Source organism: Ictalurus punctatus, chromosome 14, assembly GCF_001660625.3.
Source record: "Ictalurus punctatus breed USDA103 chromosome 14, Coco_2.0, whole genome shotgun sequence".
In the NCBI taxonomy this organism is placed as follows: Eukaryota; Metazoa; Chordata; class Actinopteri; order Siluriformes; family Ictaluridae; genus Ictalurus; species Ictalurus punctatus.
This window is the reverse complement of record NC_030429.2, coordinates 23,085,418-23,105,223: the sequence shown is the minus strand read 5'-3', so window position 1 is coordinate 23,105,223 and position 19,806 is coordinate 23,085,418. Positions and strand designations below refer to the sequence as shown.

Genomic DNA, 19,806 nt, shown 5'->3' with positions numbered 1-19,806 from the left:
CGTTCATTCGTTATTACAGCCTGGATATTCATTCCACCCCTGGCTTGAGTGTCTTGCAGTGACCCTCGGGCTTGGGTCCTTTTGAACAGGCCGTACCCTCGGTATGACGGAGTGGGTATTCCCGTTCCCATACTGTTATGCTAAATGCAATGTCGAAGTTCCCTTTGAAAGGCAACATCAGGGTTACGCATGTAACCCTGTTCCCTGAGAAGGGAACGAGACGTTGCATAGCTTTGTCATACCAGGGCAGGCCTGTGAATTGCGTCTTCGCTTCAGATAATAGAGGCTGGCAGAGTGGTTCACAAGTGCTATATATATATATATCATGCAACGCATTTATTTGCCACGTCACCTGATCATGGCAGGCCTATAAGTAGAGGCATGATTTTACACAAGCTTCAGATACCGGTCACGCGCGCAAGGGCGTTCCCATACTGTTATGCTAAATGCAACGTCTCATTCCCTTCTCAGGGAACAGGGTTACATGCGTAACCCCGACGTTTCAGCTGATGACCTGTCATTCATTATGAGATGTCTGCTAGACATGCTGAGATCTGTGCAGAAACCTAGGGTGTTGGAATTTATGGAGGAAGAAGAGAAAGAGTGGAGGGTTCAGGAAGTGGGGGAGAGGTACAGTACAAATAGAGGGTGATATGAAGGGCAGGGAGAGCAAGAGTGCAGGATACAAAGTGAAAATCTGAAAAATACAGCAGGGTAACGCTGATACCTAGAGATGAAGAAGGATGGATGAGGACGATGGCCAAAATGGTTAAAGTATTTTGTGTCAGAAGGCAATTGAAGAAGGTCATGTTATAGAGACAGAAACTAAGTCTGAGAATAGATTAATAACAGTGACTGATATCAGAGATAGTAATGGCGGCAGGATAAGTGATAGAGACTAAAAAAGAAATCCACCAAACAGTTTCAGTTATGATAACTAGAACCACAACCATCTAGAAAACCTGAAAAGTACATCCTTCAATTAAGTATTTTTTAGAACAATGCCTAAGAGACAATTAACCATATGTATTGCTTGTGCACCATTTCAATTTTGGGTTTAAAGGAGACCAACTCTAAGCTGTGGTTCCTGCTCGAGATACTGCCTCACCATGACTGAGCTGTGTCTGTGTTCTGGTAGCCAGATTTGGATGAGTGCATCACCATTATTCCATGGCAGTACATGGGGCATTACTGGTTTTCTATCGGCAAGCGGCCAGAAAGAGAAATAATATAAGCAAATGAGGTAGAAGGTAAATTCATATGTATATTAATATAATCTATTCCTTGTAAAGACTGATAAAGGCCTTCAGATCTAATCCTAAATCTTTCTTTGCTGAAGGTATTTAATTGAATGTTTAATTGAATATAACACTAAATAATCAGTATTCATATCATGATTATTGAGAGATTTGTAATGTGAGTTGTGAGTTAGTGTGGTGTGGTTCCTCTCCTCCACAGAGTGCCATTGTGTCGTATCACATCCTCCAACTCAGCACCTGCAGTCGCTCCCAGCTGCAGCAGTGCAGTCTCTCTACAATCTGACTGAGGGAGGTTTTTGTACGCCTCTATAACACTGTGTGAACCAGTAGCCAGAGATGGAATGCCAACTCTGACAGTAATAATCTCCTGCATCTTCAGTCTGGACTCCACTGATGGTCAGAGTGAAATCAGATCCAGATCCACTGCCACTGAAACGAGCTGGAATACCCGACTGTAGCTGATTCACAAGTTTAATCAAGACTTTAGGAGCTTCTCCAGGTTTCTGCTGATACCAGTGTAACCATTCACCATCTGAGTCCTTGTACACTGCCGGATTGCTTCTACAGTTGATGGTGACTGTTTCTCCTGGAAGAGCAGATTTCACTGCAGGAGTCTGAGTTACTGTGACTTGACCTCTGCATTCTAAAAAAAAAAAAATTATAACAATACACCTTATAATATAAGCAGATGAAATATTATGACATTGAGTGTATTTGTATGAACAGATCATTGTAGAGATAAAATCTGAAGCAGTGTCTGACCTTGAGTCCAGAGGATCAGTGTCCAGATGAAGACGGGGATCAAAGTCATGGTAGCTGTGGGTGAAGTTGCTGTAGCAGCAGCTCTCAGTCATGAAGTGTTAAAGTCACAGCGCTATAAACACTCCCAGACCACTGAAGCATGTGCTGCCAATGCAAAGTGTCCTCTAAGTATGGAGACGCCTTTACCACATTCCCCCAATCTTACTGTAAATCTCACACCACTACAGAGTTACTGTGTGAATTTAGCTTCTGGGGTCAGATGGAGATTTTCTGGAAGATACTTTTAGGTCTAAGATGCATAAATAAGTGAATTAGAGAGAGAAGCTTAAACTTTCACTGGATGGTGTTTGAACTGAATGTTAATGAGTTTCTCACTGTAGTGGATTTATGGTGGAAGAAGCAGCATCAGTGTTGGCAGTGAGTAAATACACACTAATATTTTGAATGTAAATGAATGATTAGATTATTGTAGGACTTAAAAACATATCATAACTTTCTATCAGTCTACAGAAGGAGTGGAGAATTATTCTCACTTTAGCTCCACACATTCAGTCGTATATTGCAAATTCATCATTAGTACAACAGCATTTTTACTCAGTGATGCATTATGGGTAAAACCTGTGCATTTGCAGATCTACATTTTGTGAATTTTCAGCTTTTAGTTTGTGTAATTTATTTGTGTGAATCACTCCCTAGCTGCATCCTCAGTTTAGACTGACAATCTTGATGTTTAAAAAGAGAAAAAACACTAAAACGTAATAAAAACAGTCAGAGAGTTAGTGTATTAATCAGCTGATGTGAACAGAAGTTGGTGTTTTGTAGCTGTTTTGTAATACAAGGTTTAAATGGATGGAGAGAGCAGTGAGTTTAGAGCAGCAGGGTTTTTGTACGGCCACTAAACCTGTTTGTATCACTGTGGTGCACTTTCGGTGGAGGAACTAAACTGTCTGTGGGCTGTAAGTAACCTGTTTATTAATGACTGAAATGGAGTGTGTTCAGATTAATGAGTGAAATGCAGTGTGTTCAGATTAATGACTGAAATGGAGTATGTTCAGATTAATGACTGAATTGGAGTGTGTTCAGATTAATGACTGAAATGGAGTATGTTCAGATTAATGACTGAAATGGAGTGTGTTCAGATTAATGACTGAAATGGAGTGTGTTCAGATTAATGACTGAAATGGAGTGTGTTCAGATTAATGACTGAAATAGAGTGTGTTCAGATTAATGACTGAAATGGAGTGTGTTCAGATTAATGACTGAAATGGAGTGTGTTCAGACTAATGACTGAAATGGAGTGTGTTCAGATTATTGACTAAATTAAATTGTGTTCATTTTGTTTCTCATTTTTCTTATTTTAGAAGTTTGAGAAAATGTATCTGACTTTAGTGCGAGTAGCTCATTTTAATTTAAATCGACAAACAAAATAGAATTTGTTGTTTGTGTATATTACTGACTTTTTTTGTTGTTGAATTACACTAACTATATTTAAGTATATTTAATATCTCACAGACTGTGAGTCCATAAACAGAGTTAAATGTGGAAGCATAAACTGAATTTACTTAAATAATAAATATTTTGTATTTTAAATGTTGTTTATTCATATTATAAAATGATTTTATAAATAATATTCCGATTATTGAATATACTGTACAGTTAGATTTGAACTTCCAGCGATCACAGTAAAATAAATCATTATAGATTTAAGATGTAAAAGTATTTGAATTGAATGTGAAACGTTTGTGATGCTCCACTGAACTCAGTTCTGCTCTGTAAGATATAAAGGGAAGTGAAACACACACAGCGAGATGAAACGAAGCCTGAGTGACTGACAGCTGTGTCTTCCTGTCTCAATTGTGTGTGTGTGTGTGTGTGTGTGTGTGTGTGTGTGTGTGTGTGTGTGTGTGTAGGCCTCACCCAGCCCAGTGTGACGGTGTTGCCCCCCTCCAGTGTGGAGCTGCAGCAGGAGAAGGTCACACTCGTGTGTGTGGCCTACAAGGGCTTCCCCTCAGACTGGAGGCTGAGCTGGAAGGTTGATGGGAGCAGCTGGAGCTCGGGGGAGAGCCACAGCACCGCAGTTCTGCAGGCGGACGGCCTCTACAGCTGGAGCAGCACGCTGAGCCTCCACCCGGAGCAGTGGAGGAACAAGGTGGTGACCTGTGAGGCCTCCAAGGACAACCAACCACCTGTGGTGAGCACAGTGAACACAGAGCAGTGCTGAGAGCTGTGAGCTCACACACACGTTACTCATCTCACCTTCTACTGCTTCACTGTGTGCTCCATGTGGCCTTTACTGCTCAAATGTCCCACTTTCATCATTTCATCTGAGTTATTGACATGTGAGCTCACACACTCCTCACTTTAACTCAGCTCTTTTTCTCATCACCTAAATATGTGTTAAGTGTGTGTATCACTGCAATGTCCTGCTTTGAATTATTAATAAAAGCCTTTTGAATCAGTAAACACTTTTGCTGCACATTATTGATTATGCACATCGTACACAAATCACCAATGCATCTCTCAGTATATGAAAAATACATAATAATAATAATAATAATAATAATAATATTAACACTTGGTTTTACACCATGTAGTATATAAAATATAACTATATAACCTTTGGCTGTAGAATTTTCTAAGTGTCCTGTATATTGAATTGTCTTCAGCCTGAACTAATGGAGAGAAAGCATGTTTAAAAGAGCTTGTGGGAAATTTCATCTTACTTTCACCCATCTGCTAGTTGGGGACTGGTATGATGGTGTTGGAAATGCTGTTACACCTAGTGTATTAATCACGACTGTACCCCTGTATGTTACTCACACTGAAGTGTAATAAATATTCAGTTACAAAAAATCACAATTATTCCTTATACAGTGAATTTCCCCCACACCAAGAGACACGTTACACTTTAAACATCAGTATGTACCTAGAATGTATCAGTTAGCCCACAGCTTCCAATCCCTGGTCCTGGAGTGTTCCCTGTCCTACACATTTTAGTGTTTTGTCTGCAGTAACACACTGAAGTGCTGAAATGTGCAGGACTGGGGTTATTGGGGTGGACAATGGATGGACCAGGGTTAGGAACCTGTGAGTTAGGCAATATGAGGACACCATAAACACTAATCAAGCACGTGGTACCTCAAACAGCAAGAAATTACACAGAAGTGAGGACAAACACTAATACATTTGTTGTTGAAATAGGTTCATGTGATCCAGGGGAAACAAAACCAGGGAGCAGGTAACATTCCCTGAGTCTCAAAGCTGATCCTGACTCAGATTTCATCCTCCAGTCTGAAATCTCCCTCTACTGAGCAAAATGCTAGTGTAGCTAATCCATCCATTATCTATAACACTTATAACACAGGGTCAGAGGGAACCTGGAGACTATCCCAGGGAGCACAAGGCGGGGTACACCCAGGACAGCTTACCAATCCATTGCAGAGCACATTCACACACCTATTCATACACTACAGACACGCCAATCAGCCTACCATGCATGTCTTTAGACTGGGGGAGGAAACCGGAATACTCAGAGGAAACTCCACACACAGGGCAGCAGTGGGAATCGAACCCCCAACCCTGGCGTCGTGATCCAAACATGCTAACCACTAAACCACCGTGCACCCCATGCTGTATGTTCAAACGATTAAAACAAAAAACAAGGTAATAAACCATGCCTGAGAGAGTCACAGCTGATCTTAGTGAGTTCAGTTGATGTTTCTGACTGCACAAGCAAGATGATTGAATATAATTAATGATAGTCTGTACACGAGCGTTTGATGAGGAAGGTTTTGTTTTGGGCCCCAAAAGTTCTGGAAACCAACAGATCACACTCACAGACACAGACCTGTGTAAATGAATTGTGTCAAATGAATAGGTAGAGTGTGTGCAGGGCCGGCACTACCTAAAGGCAGAGTAGGCAATTGCCTAGAGCCTCGGGATTGGAAGCAGCGGCTTCATAACCGTAACTTCCCTATACGCTAGTCCACCAATCAAGATGTGCAGGAAAAGGTTACGCTCTTTGTCTATTGAATACAGATGAATTGTCACTCACCTGTAGTGAAACCAGTTAACATTACCGTTTCAAAGTGGGTCAAACCCTCTGAATGTATGAAGAGAGAGGGTACGATGAACAAAATACAAAATTGCAACTTTTCTGCAGCTGACTGACTTTAAGTCAGTGACTTATGATGGCGTAGAAACAAACACATCCTTCAGGGGCTGCTGAGCGAAAGGCTAAACAGGCACGCAAAGAAAGTGCAGCTCGTGATGCAGGTGTGTGAGTTATCATCATCTATTTTGGAGTGATTGTACAGTACTCTAAAAATAAACTGGGCCTTGTTCTGTCGATCAGAGTCATTTCAGGATAGATCAATTGCTGGTTTATTCAGAGTTCAAAAGAGCGTGAGCGCCGTGGACGCATCGAGACTGTCAGACACTTTGAATTCGTACGTACAATGACATTGCGTCGGGATCGGGAGCAAAATACTAAAGTAAAAGTAAAGAAGTTTGTATTCAAAATCAAAGAGCATACACACGAGTATTTTTTTTTTTTAAAAGTTCCTCAACTGTCTGTGTATCTTCTAAATTATGCTGATGTTTACATTACTGCTCTAACATAATACTTCATTTAGTTTTCAAATCATGAATATTATTGTTATATTTAATAAAAAATAAGCATACAATTTTATGTAGAAATGAACTATTCTTTCTGTGTAGTAGTTTGTCTCTTTCACTTCCACTAGCAGTTGATTTGTGTATATAGTGCATATTTAAGGTATTGCACTACAACACATAATATGACTATATCTATAGTCTATATAGGGTCAATAGGAGGGGGAAATCCTGTCCATACCCAGTTTAGAAAAAACATAAAGGCACTGATGTTTATTTACTGAAGTGGTGTGCAGGAAGTGTTCATCTGTTATTATTTGTTGGCAATGTAATGGTGTCTTGTATTTTTTTTCCCCATGTTACTGTATAGAGTTGGCAAAACTGTTTCTTATCTCAAATAGTGGATTTGTGTGTTACTGTAAATAAATTACCGATCAAATTACTGCAAAAAAAAGTTGAATAAAAGTTAACATTTTAAATTAATGGGGTAAAAAACATGTTGTCATAGGAGGGGTGCGGGGGAGGGCCTCCAAACATCTAGAACCGGCTCTGGGTGTGTGTGTGTGTGTGTGTGTGTGTGTGTGTGTGTGTGTGTGTGTGACTGGTGGATCACGTCTATCTACAGGATATTAGATGAAGAGTGTGTTTATATAAAGGGAGTGAATATAAATAAGACTAATATCACATAGAACTATTTTTAACAGTTTGCACCATGACAGTCTAGAAAATCAGGAAACTATTTATCTTACAGTAGTGGACGTGATGGACTGTGTGCCGTGTGGTGTGATGATTATTGAGAGATTTCTAATGTGAGTTGTGAGTTAGTGTGGTGTGGTTCCTCTCCTCCACAGAGTGTCATTGTGTCGTATCACATCCTCCAACTCAGCACCTGCAGTCGCTCCCAGCTGCAGCAGTGCAGTCTCTCTACAATCTGACTGAGGGAGGTTTTTGTACGACTCTATAACACTGTGTGAACACACTGCCACTGTGGGCACTCTGACAGTAATAATCTCCTGCATCTTCAGTCTGGACTCCACTGATTGTCAGAGTGAAATCAGATCCAGATCCACTGCCACTGAAACGAGCTGGAAAACCCGACTGTAGCTGATTCGCAAACTTAATCAGGAGCTTAGGAGCTTCTCCAGGTTTCTGCTGATACCAGTGTAAATAATGGCCGTATGAACTGTGATGATGCACTGCCGGATTGCTTCTACAGTTGATGGTGACTGTTTCTCCTGGAAGAGCAAATTTCACTGCAGGAGTCTGAGTTATTGTGGCTTGACCGCTGCATTCTGAAAAAAATATTTTTAATGTAACATAAATTTTAAGTAAGTGAAATATTATAATATAAACAGTGAGTATATTTGTATGAACAGATCATTGTAGAGATAAAATATGAAGCAGTGTCTGACCTTGAGTCCAGAGGATCAGCGTCCAGATGAAGACGGGGATCAAAGTCATGGTAGCTGTGGGTGAAGTTGCTGTAGCAGCAGCTCTCAGTCATGAAGTGTTAAAGTCACAGCGCTATAAACACTCCCAGAGCACTGAAGCATGGGATTTGAATGCAGAAAACATTTTAACAACGGACATGATGCAAACAGAACTGAAACCAGTACGACAAAAAAAAACAACAACCCTAATTTCTCAGAATTTGTATTTACGGTGCTTTCCTTGTTAAATCAAGCATTTTAAATATAGGTACACCATATGCTTTATACTTTATCAAAACAACTTCATATGAACTCTTTCCTGTTTGCACAAAATCTGTCAACATAACCACTTCTCTTTGTGGAAGGTGTTCACTCTTGTTTTTATTTCAATTAGAAATCTCAACACTATTTAAAAATCTCTCACAATTCCCTGGCTGCTGGCTTGTAAAACAACAACACTAGGAAGTAGGGGTGTAACGATACATTCTCCAAGATTCGATTCACGATACTGGATTCACGATTCGATTCAATTTGATTTCTAACAAAACTTTAATGAAGATAAACTCTGACTTAAAAGATTCCCTTTTTTTAATTCTGAATAATAAAGAAGGCAAAACAATGTGCATTTTTGTCTGGATGAAACGAAATGAATCAAAAATGACTAGGAACAGAGGTTTAATATGGTAAACAAAATGCACTACAGGTTATCTTAAAAATGAATAAATTGATAAATTCTCTCCGTAGCAGCGATTGAGGCGTTATCTTACCCCGGAGATAGAGCTCCAAAGGTGGCTAAAGTGCAGCCTCTTCTTTGGGCACGGTGAGTCGATGGTGTCGTCTGAAGGCTACTTAAGAGCTCTGTTTAACTCTTATAACCTGGTTGTGTAACACACATCAGTCTGAACCGGATTTTGCAGTTTTTTTGTGATTGTTGTGGCCAAAAATGCTCGATTTTGCTGCTGGTTTAAAAAAAAATTATTTGTGGAGTTTTTGTGCTTTTTTGCAGAAAAATACTTGAATTGGCGAAACTGCAATCGCACAAAATTGTTTTGCACGGCCTTTCACAGTGATGTTTGTTGGTAAATGAGACCTTTTCACTGTGATATTGCCCGAAGCATGTGAATCGATGACAGCTTTGACTGAATGTGTGTTGTGATGACGTCACATGACGTGTCTTGGCCCAAATCTGCAGAAAATCTGTGGAAATTTTGTCGCAACCTCCTCCGAATATTGTGGCGTTTCCGTGATTTTGGGCTCATTTCTATGATCGGAAAATCCTGCAGGGACTGACAAATAATGAGTGTTGGGAGCTGTGATCAGGCGCTATCGGTCACTTCACACCGTCAGATGATTCGCAATGGTGAAACACGAGATCATGTGACCAGCATGCTACATACATTTTCATTTTATGGATGTCCAAACAGTGCAACTGCACTCGATACATAACTAATAGAGGGATAATTTACACAAAATAAATCGCACATTTCCGCAATGCACATTGTTGCATCGTGATGTATCGTTACCCCTTCTACACAGGTTTCCATTCCAATAATACCAAATTATTAGTAATGTTTCATCAATACTGACTTGTGCTAGTGAGGTAAAATTTCAAAACTCTGTTAGAAAGGAGAGAGAGACCATGTGAAAAAAAGAAAAGAAAAGAAAAACACAAGAACAACTTTAAATTTTACTGTAGGCTACAAACAAGTTTTATTCTAGGTGACGGGGTAAAAAAAAAAAAAAAAAAAAAAAAAAGGACAAAAAGAAAGCATTTTTTCCCCTCATGTGCACAATTAACATCAAACTCACATATGTACATACTGAAAAACAAAAAGAAAGAAAGAAAGAAAGAAAGAAAAAGACAAGACACTACAAGCCTGATTGCTCCTGAAGGAACTATTGTGATGACTGCTCAATTCACTGCGACAGAGAGTATTTAAACAGTGACAAGCATCCATCCAGCCACAGGACGACTTTTTCCACCTAGCAGATGAGAAAAGACTACACAGGGCTGCAGGAGATAAATGTGTTGTTTCACAGCGCCCTCAGCTGGACTGAGGGTGTCACATTCCTGCAACACACACACACATGCACACCTGAAGGGAAACCCAGAAGAGGAGGTGTAGATGGTTGGACTTCCACATCTGTTTTTGTTTGTTTGTTTGTGTGTTTGTTTGTTTTTCTCTTCACACGATTATTAATCTCTTTGCTCCATTTTGACCTTGGGAGGCTTGAGGAACGTCCTGTTCTTCTTCTCCTTGCTTTTACCTTTGGCTTGGAAGTTTCGCCAGCTGTCCACACGTCCATCCCTCGAATCCTAAAAAAAAAAAAAAGACCAAAAAAAAAGAACAAAATGGGATTATAATAAAAGATGAAATTATCTGCTAATTAAGTTAAGACGATCCTCACTGATTAACAGACAATTAATCCGATTTTAATCGACTTTCTCAATTAATGAAACGTGACTGATTGCAATGTTTGTCGCTTTATCTAGAGTTAGCTAATCGGCTAGAGATTGCCTTTTACAGACACTGATGGAATAAATGATAAAGCTGAGATTAATATGGTTTAATTATTTGGCTGCATATTGATGATGCTCATTCATACGTTCCTTCATAATCTTTCAGTGTTTGTATTCAGCATCTAATAGAAAGTGACGGAATACAGAGTTTTTAAAAACTTTTTGACCGGCTCCGATCAGCATCAACAGAGAAAAATGTCGAATCACTCAACAATCCAACATCCAGCTGATGTTATTATTACAACCTCACCTACTCTCCTTAAACCACAAAAGGCAGGCTAAAGGCTCCGGAAGATTAAATTATTTATTGTGATATTTAAAAAAAAAAAAATCAATCAATCAATATTGCACAAGCCTAATCCCTATTCATTACTATGCATTTCAGAATATTTTAAATATTAAAGAAATTTCATATTTAATATTAAAAGAAAATTTAATCAGCGTTTCCACATCATGCCTGAAAAGAAGCAGTTTCCCCAAGGTTAAGCGTACCTCAAAGTTTTTCTGCCACTCTTTCTCTCTCTTCGCCTTCTCCTGTGTTTCAATCTCCTCCTCTCGTTGCCTTTTTCTGAAGAAAACAAAATAAGGTTCGACACAAAAATGGCAACACTAACAAACATGCAGTGGGTCACAAACAGGGCTGAGCGATATGATATGATATAATAATGTTATCGTGATTAAATTATATCACGATACACTTTTCTGATATATTGTGGGTACCGTGATGTATCTAATTATTTAAATTATATTTATTCCATGTGTACAAACTATGCTACATTTCTGTGTGATCATTTGATGCATATTGATGGCATACACAATTAGATAATATAATTATTATATTTAGCACACGCACAGTGTGTATTATTTGTGCATTTTGCACTCATATTTGTTCAAGGTAAGTACAGAAAGGCAGAAGGAAGGATGGCTGGATGAGCAGCTGGAGTACCTCTCGTGCATATCCTTGGCTTCTCTCTCCTTCCTCTTGATCTCCAGCTCGGCAAACAGCTTCATGGTCTGTTTATACACAGCCTGCCTGAACTAGGAGAAAACAGTGATTATGGCCTCCATATAGCTGTCAAGTTATTTTAAATAAAATGAGTTTGTCTGCACAGGTTGAAGTGGTCCAGAGAGCTGGAGCCAGATAATGTTAATCTGTAGAACAATGATTAGATTTGCTCAGGAGCAATTAAAGGAACGGTTCAGCAAATGAGGCTCATCTAACAAGTAGTGGAAACCAGTTCAACACAAAACCACATCCAGTGATGGAGCTGAGCAATATGGACAAAAACTTAATATATCACAAAGTTTTATGACCTCAAATGAAGCAGGTGACACATGAGCTGACACACCAGGGTTGTTGAGCTTTGTTTTGGTTATTTATCTTTTCACGTAACGGCGGTCTAACCTATTGCTAACGCCGCCATTTCCTTAGGCTGGTTGCTCGCAGTGGACGTGACAACGCGAACTTGTATACATAAAAGATTTACTTTCCATTTTGTCACAAAGGAAAATAAATCAAACCTCAAGCACAAGAACTATGTACAGAAGTTTCAAGATAAAAACATCATTCCGATAAACACAATGACTACGTTTACATGGACTGCAGTAATCTAATTATTGACCTTACTCTGAGTAAGACAATATTCTGATTAAGGTGTTTACATGAGTCGCTTTTAGAATACTCCTTTCATGTTCAGGTTTTACGTGTTATAGAACATAGATCTATTAACAGCACACGTCATTACGTCCCCACGCCACGCCATCTGACGTCCCTCCAGAATTTCACGTATCGGCATACAGTTGGTCTTCGTTATGGGACCGTATACAGTTTTGGGTGTTTTTATTTTTAATTTTTACAAAAGCTTCAAGTGCGGTTAATTATTTGTCATGCTATACGTGCAAATAGACGATTGCTAGGGCCACCCTTCTTCCTCAACTTCAGTTCTATCATCAAAAACTAACGGTAAAGTTACACAAAGGTGGGCGGTCTTTGTATAATACCCTGGCATATATTCTAAATAGCATTTTTCTATCCAGTCGAACACAGAACACCAACTAATCAATAAATAGTATGAAATTACTTAAAATTATAAATATTAAAACATTCAAACGACACCAAATCCTTAAAAGGCACTAACATAGCCTACAAAAAGCCTAGCAGGTAACGTAAAAGATTAACCTATACTTGTGTTTTAATGAAAGTAAACATTTTTCCACATCAAGTGTTTGTGTGTTTGGCCTGCAACAAGGAAATGTTTTGATGCTTCAGTAAAGCATTTACACCTCCCGCTGGAAAAAAGTAGAATTGCAGGGAAGTCCCATCCCATAGGTAAACCGTTCATTAACCGTCACAGTTATTAGAACAGCAAAATTATTCAGAATCCACATCCCAAAACCAATGCCAACCCACATCCAAACGACAAAACTACCTCCTTGTTTAGGTACAAGTTCCTCATCATTCAGGTGAGCTGATGCCTGTTGTGTTCCGAGGAGTTTCACTCTGTGTCACGTTCCTCCATGAGTGTTTTTGTTACAGCGCACCTCTAGTAGCTCTTGGCGCTGGTCTTAGTGACGTAAATCATTTGATAAAAAGTTGCTTTTTCGGCACCGAATCCATCAATAAGCATTTTTCTATCGTTCTACGATACATAGACATATCGTACAGCCATATCCAGTGCTGTCAGACAGGTTTCGGACACAGTGGGAGCTAAACGTGCCACTTTGTTCCTCAAGGCACTTTGGTATAATCTGGCACAAGACAACTAGAAGTGCATAAACTATTGAAATTGTAGGAATCCTGACCAAAAAACAAGTCGGACGGTGAAGCCTGCGCAACGAACAAGTCGTGCCCTTCTAGTTAGTAATTTGTAGAGCTGGGCGATAGGACGAAAATATCAAATCACGATACTTGAGGACATTTCTACGATACACGATGTGCATCACGATATATGATTTAGCTAACAAAAAGTCCGCAAAACAGTAGCCAAATAAACAAAAATACGCTAAACTGACTTTGACGGTACGTTTCGTTAATGCCTACAAAGACAAAGAAGATTACGGTATTTTTTTTTCATCAAAAATCGACGGCATCCATTCGGTACCATTTAATTGTACTTATTTATAAAAAAAAATTTTTAAAAACCATCATACCAACGATATCTCAGAAAAGTGTATCACGTATATCACTTACCACAATATCGATATTCTATCAATATATCGCCCAGCCCTGGTAATTTGTATGCCAGAACCACCCTTAAGAGATTAATATTAAATTCAGGATTTCAGACATTTGACCTTGCGGTGATCTTGACCCTGTGTGGATCAATTCCGAAATCTAATCAGTTCATCTGCTGGTTACACTCACAACTCCAGATAAACCCTATAAAACATTCAACCACTCGTTCTTGAGATATTGCGCCAGAGAGAGTCTTGGTTTGGGACTGCAGTTATGCGATACTTTCTAATATGACAAACTCCATTACCACTTCCGGGTCATCCTCCTCGATCACTGTGGACTTGCCGTCTTTCTTCAACTGTTTCCTCTTCTGATTCATCTGTCGACACAATAAAACAGTAAATCTCCGTATGATGAGCGCTTCACTACGACGTCCTGCTCAGTGGGACACATTTAAATAGATGAGCTGTTATTAATTAAAGTTACAATACAATAAACACAACTCGTGATAATTATTTCAGTCACGCCTAAGAATGATATTAATATCCCACAGAGAGAGCTCTTACATTATGCTCGATGTATTCTCTTCCTGCATGAATCACATCCACGGCCCTTTTCTTCTGCTCGGGATCCAGAAGCAGCTTGTACGCCTTATCGACCGCTGCAAAACATTCTCGGTGAGTTAGAAGGTAAGAAATACACTGCCAGGTTATCCAGCATGTAGACCGCGTTGTAGAAAAACAATTACTGAGTTTTAATTAGGATGAGGAAATCAGATATTATTTTGGGACCATTGTCATTAACAAACTGTGAATGGAAATGATTAATAATACATTCAAGATACACACCATACACTCGTTCCAGTGCCACACACACACACACACACACGCACACACACACACCAGTGTCACGGCTATCCTCAGACCCACTACTCAAATATCCCCTCCTCAGATGTGGTCAACTGAAGGATGGTTTAAAGGGGAGATGACAAAATATTCAATACAACCAAAGCACATGACTTGTATTTTTCCACACTGTACGTGACACGCAAGCCCTATGGACAGTTCATTTAAAAACTGACAATAATTCAGTTCAAATTAATACGGTGAGGACACAGTCACCAAGCAAATATGTGGAGAAGGAACCATGGAAGTTTGGTGACTTCTAACACACACACACACACACACACACACACTGCTGCGTGCTGTCAGTTTGTAAAACTTTAACCATGAAAAAAAACCCCGACACGACAGAACTTCATGTGTTCTTTCGCCAGCCCGAGGTGCACGCTTCTTCTGTCGTCTTTGAGAAATAAGGAGAACTTCTGAAAACAGAGAGTGAAGATTCACCTTCGAAGGCCTGCTGTGCTCGGTCTACATCGTCCTGGTTCTTATCCGGATGGACCAAAATGGACAACTGGAGGAATAGATTAGAAAGAAAAGTAATTTTAAAATAAAAAAATATATTTAAAAAATAAATAAAATTAATTAATCAATCAATCAATCAATCAATCAATCAATCAATAATTAATTAATTAATTAATATGTGAAGTAGATACACGACAGAGTAAAGAGAGGACTAAAAGTACCAAACTTACCTGGCGAAACCTCTTCTTCATCTCTTCATCGGTGGCCTCTGGGTCGATCTGTAAGACCTAAAAAATAAATAAATAAATAAACAAATAAATAAATAAATAAATAAATAAATAAATAAGAGGAGGAAAGAAAAAAAACTGATGCTCAGGACAAACCACACTTACCATTTTAACCCTTTCATGCATAACATATTTACTGTATGAGCATACGTACATCTATTTTGTCTAAATATCACTTTTATAATTGAAAAAAGGCCTTGTGTAGGTATGCCGAGACAAAACAAAAATTATAAATACATTATACCAGGGGAAAATCTTAACAATAATATATATTGTTTCATCTTTGAAAATGTATTTGTTGTTAAAAAATAATAATAATTTTAAAAAATACCATTCAGGTAGGGTTGCAACTAACGATTATTTTCATAATCGATTAGTTGGCCGATTATTTTCCGGTTAATCGATTAATTGGATGGGGGCAAACTTTTGGGTTAGTAAAAAACTAACGTGTTCCATACTTCTAAAATATTTCCATAATATTACTATACTATATTATATATTATTACTATACTATATAATACTATATTACCCTTCTAAAATTCATACACTAGACCAGTGGTTCTCAACCTTTTGTGAGCTTTGGACCCCTTGACTATTTCAAACAATCCACAAGGACCCCCTCACTCCACAACAATTACAGGCTATATATTAAACAGTCATTTCTATATATTGTTTCTTTATTTTATTAATATTTAACATTAATAATATTAACATTAATATCGAATCAAAACATTTGAAGATTTATTTTTTTACATTTTATTGTTGGTGTGACATTTAATTTGACTCTCTGAATTATCCTTTGTTTATTTTATCCATCAATGTGACACTTGAACTTGTCTACCACTCAGAGGTTTTTGCAAATTATCATTTCATTTGTAAATAAATTTTAAATAAATTCATCAATGAACGATCGTCAGCTCAGCTAACGTGATATTTGCGAATAACCAAATTGATTAATTTTAAAACATCTCATTTGAAAATGTTTTGATACATTTAATAAACAAAAAATTATATAAAATATTATTTAAACATTTTAAAAACTTTCCTACTGACCCCCTGCAATTACCCCCCCCCCGGATAAGAGACACTGCACTAGCCGGTAGAGTACATAGTGCATAGTGTAAGTGTATAGTACGTTATTTGGGACACAACTTTAGTATTTAATCTCCGAAGCATGTTTTTGGAACAAAAGTAACATGAGTAAATATACCGCATGCCGATCGACTAATCGATAATGAGATTCGCTGACAACAATTTTTATAATCGATTGTTATCGATTAGTTTTTGCAGCTCTACATTCAGGTCTAAAATATTTAATGTTGAAGACATTTCTCTTTTATAAATATCAGAATTCTATTACAGAAAATTTCATTTCTATTTTAGAAATATTGAATTCTAATATATAAGTAAAGCACCACACATGACAAACTAAGATATATCTAAGATATACTAGAGGCATGCAGCATCAAGTACGACGAACAACCTAACAGTCTCGAGAGCAACAGAAATCAGGATAATGATTTATGTTAAATTACAGTAATGCTATCAATCCTTGTAGAGGTGATTTACATCCTACATTTCCCTAAAATATAAAAAGAGAGCCTTAAATTGACGGGTTGTAAGTGTGAACACTATAAATTTAAAGGTTAAACGCGTGCACTTGCAACATGCTTTCATCATAAAGGCACCAAACAGACGGGTTCACCTCACCTCAAACGGGTTCAGATTGAAATACGTCGAGCCGGGCCGCAACAACCGCTCTATCTGCTGTTTGGATGTCAGTACAGAGTCTCGCTTTTCAATTTGCTTCACCTGTAAGAAGGAAGAAAAAATAAAGATGTGTACAGTGATCGGAGAGAATATAAGAAAATAACAGTCAACAAGTGTATAAGAAACGTACTGCTGCTACAGATGGTATACCAATTGCTCCGACCCTACCAACAATTTACAGTTTACAGCCCATGTTCTGTGTATTTATCATCCGGTGTATTTATTATACCAGCAGTCATCACACTGATGAGAATTTGCACTTTATCTAGTCTTGCATACTGTTGTGTTGCAAAGTGGTCCTGGAGAAACAACATCTCGTTCCAAGCAATAAAGAAGAACAACAATAAAAACCGACATGACTCAACTACGAGATCAAGCTGTCAACCGCAAAGAAATAGAGCACTCAACAGTTAAACTCCCCGTGTGGTGCCTTGAAACACGTAGCATTATTCGACGTGTTGATGAAATTTCCACTGAAGCAGGAAGTCAGGGCGGGACATATTAGTTGCTAAATATGTCCCGCTTTTTTAAATAGCCAATCGCGTTTAGCTTACCTCACAGCCAGGAAACCTACAACTGTTGGGAACGGGACACTTCAGATTGTAGAGAGCATTTGATTGGACAGAAAACCTGATGAGACGCTGAAGTGCAGAATGATGTCATCAAAACTGTTGATCCGTATCGTGGTAGAGACAGACGGTACATTTTGAACGCATAGATCTTCTAAATTCAAATATTGGCATTGTTTTGGAGCAACACTAGCTTATAGATAACCTTAAGGCTGACCTATCCATACTAAAAGCCACAAAACTTCCATTTTAATTTCATGGGGACTTTACATTAATATATTAATATATCCTTGGACTGCTTATGTGGGCTTGTGGTAGGGACGACCACGGTCTGGATACGGACCCAGCGTTCAGTATTTCACTGGACCGAATCGAGGACTTTTGTCAAAGACAATGTACTTTTAAAAAATAATAAATAAATAAACAAATAAAAATACATTAAAAAAAAAAACAGACCATCATTCAAGGACTCTAAACATGAAGAACATGAACTTTCACACCTCCTGTTGCAGATGAACTGAGCATGTGTAATCCTAAAGCTCTAACATAAAACCAAGTATAAATAACGACATCAAATTTAACTTCAAAACCAGGAAACTTCTTGTTAATATGATTTCAACTAAACTAGCTTGGCTTCTTTGGGTGGAAAGGTAAAGTATGTATATGGATGTGTGTAAATAAATGAAATATTTTATATAGTCTGTGATTAAATAAAAACAATTTATGATACACATTTAACTCAAGAGCGTAATATTTCAATAACTGGATTGTGTTTATGATCGTAAGAGGTGTAACATAATATATTTGTTTTTAATAGAAGGAATCTACAATGAAAAAAAATCCTGGACCCACTGAAGACTGTTTAAAACTATTAGAAATTATAAACAAATATATTGTGTTTGCTAAATTCTTATTAGGTTCAGGTTAAGAGAAATACACTTAAGAAAAGAGCCAAAGCAAAGCAGGCAGCTGGAATTTAAATGTAAATCTTTATGTAGGAGAAGATACAGTTTTACAGGTAATCCACAAAACTTGTACACAGAAACAAACAGCGATATGAAGGCATTTGTGTGTCTTGATGGCTGTGTCCTGAACGCCTCTACACACCCTACTGTATATCTGCGCACTTAAGTAAGAATAAAACGGCGGCTTCGGCGCCCTACATAGTGCACTACACCTACCGATAAGAAACGGTTTGGAACACAACCCGCGCTCGATGTGTTTCAAACGCGCCGGTTAAAACCAAGGCACAGCTCTGCGTCTTTATATATATATTTATATATATATTAGAGGTTATATTAGTGAACATGCAGCTAGTTTAATGGCACGTTGACACGTATGACGTGGAATAAAAAAATTATAAACAGGCTGGAGATATAACCAGGCAACTGTGAGCAGCTAGCTAACGCTGACAGACTCGCAGTGTGTATGCACCCAAACACGCTTCTCAGTCTACAAGGTCAAGCTAAATGAAACGGATTACAAACAGAAATGAAGCTGCCTTTGAGTAATCTGTTATGGACACGTTAAAAATTGAGTTCACCTCTGTATAAAACGTCTCAAATGCCTCATCCCTGGTGCTACTCTGAGCCGCGGAGGCGCCCGCTGAAGCCGCCATTTTGGACCTAGACCTCCTTGCGGATGTGACGTGTGCAAGCGGAAGTACGCTTACCTAGAGCTATTTTTTTTGCCAAATTAAAGAGTTATCAAATTGGATATATCCTGATAAGGACCCACTGTGCTCTTTTCGGGGTGTTGTGAATGAATCTGTCCCCACACCCTTTTTTGGGAATGTTGCAATATTTTGGAGAAAATTATTTTTGTTTATACGTTCAACTCTTTTGGATAGTTTTATTTTTCTCCTTTTTGAATAGAAGTATAAATAATGTCTTTTTGCATAAATGTATTTATTTTTCCAGCTAAATATTTTTTATATACATAAGTGTAGCCTACAGTTTTGTATATAAAGCCCTCCCTTATTTTTTTTATTTTATTTTTTTAGTAAATACTTGAAATATTATCTGGATTTTTTTTTTTCCTACAGCAAAGCTT

The 19,806-nt window shown here is 38.2% G+C and overlaps 1 protein-coding gene and 2 gene segments (V, D, J or C); 1 reads left to right on the top strand and 2 right to left on the bottom strand.

Annotated features, from left to right (window-relative positions):
* Positions 1–476: 476 nt before the first annotated feature.
* Positions 477–2,458, bottom strand: LOC108274619 (probable non-functional immunoglobulin kappa variable 6D-41). The segment is given in 2 exon segments: positions 477–1,902; positions 2,022–2,458. Coding segments are annotated over 2 exon segments (420 nt in total).
* LOC108274554 (Ig kappa-b4 chain C region-like) lies at positions 2,069–4,484 on the top strand. The segment is given in 3 exon segments: positions 2,069–2,227; positions 2,893–2,977; positions 3,932–4,484. Coding segments are annotated over 3 exon segments (555 nt in total).
* A 5,726-nt stretch (positions 4,485–10,210) lies between these two features.
* On the bottom strand, positions 10,211–19,404 carry dnajc8 (DnaJ (Hsp40) homolog, subfamily C, member 8). Its single transcript, XM_017484824.3, has 9 exons — positions 19,298–19,404; positions 17,126–17,227; positions 15,359–15,415; positions 15,111–15,177; positions 14,328–14,422; positions 14,069–14,140; positions 11,533–11,624; positions 11,079–11,154; positions 10,211–10,382 (listed from the first exon to the last, which is right to left on the bottom strand). Exons 1-9 carry the CDS (start codon positions 19,370–19,372, stop codon positions 10,263–10,265), a joined length of 756 nt encoding a protein of 251 aa, XP_017340313.1. The 5' UTR covers positions 19,373–19,404; the 3' UTR covers positions 10,211–10,262.
* Between the last annotated feature and the right edge of the window lie 402 nt (positions 19,405–19,806).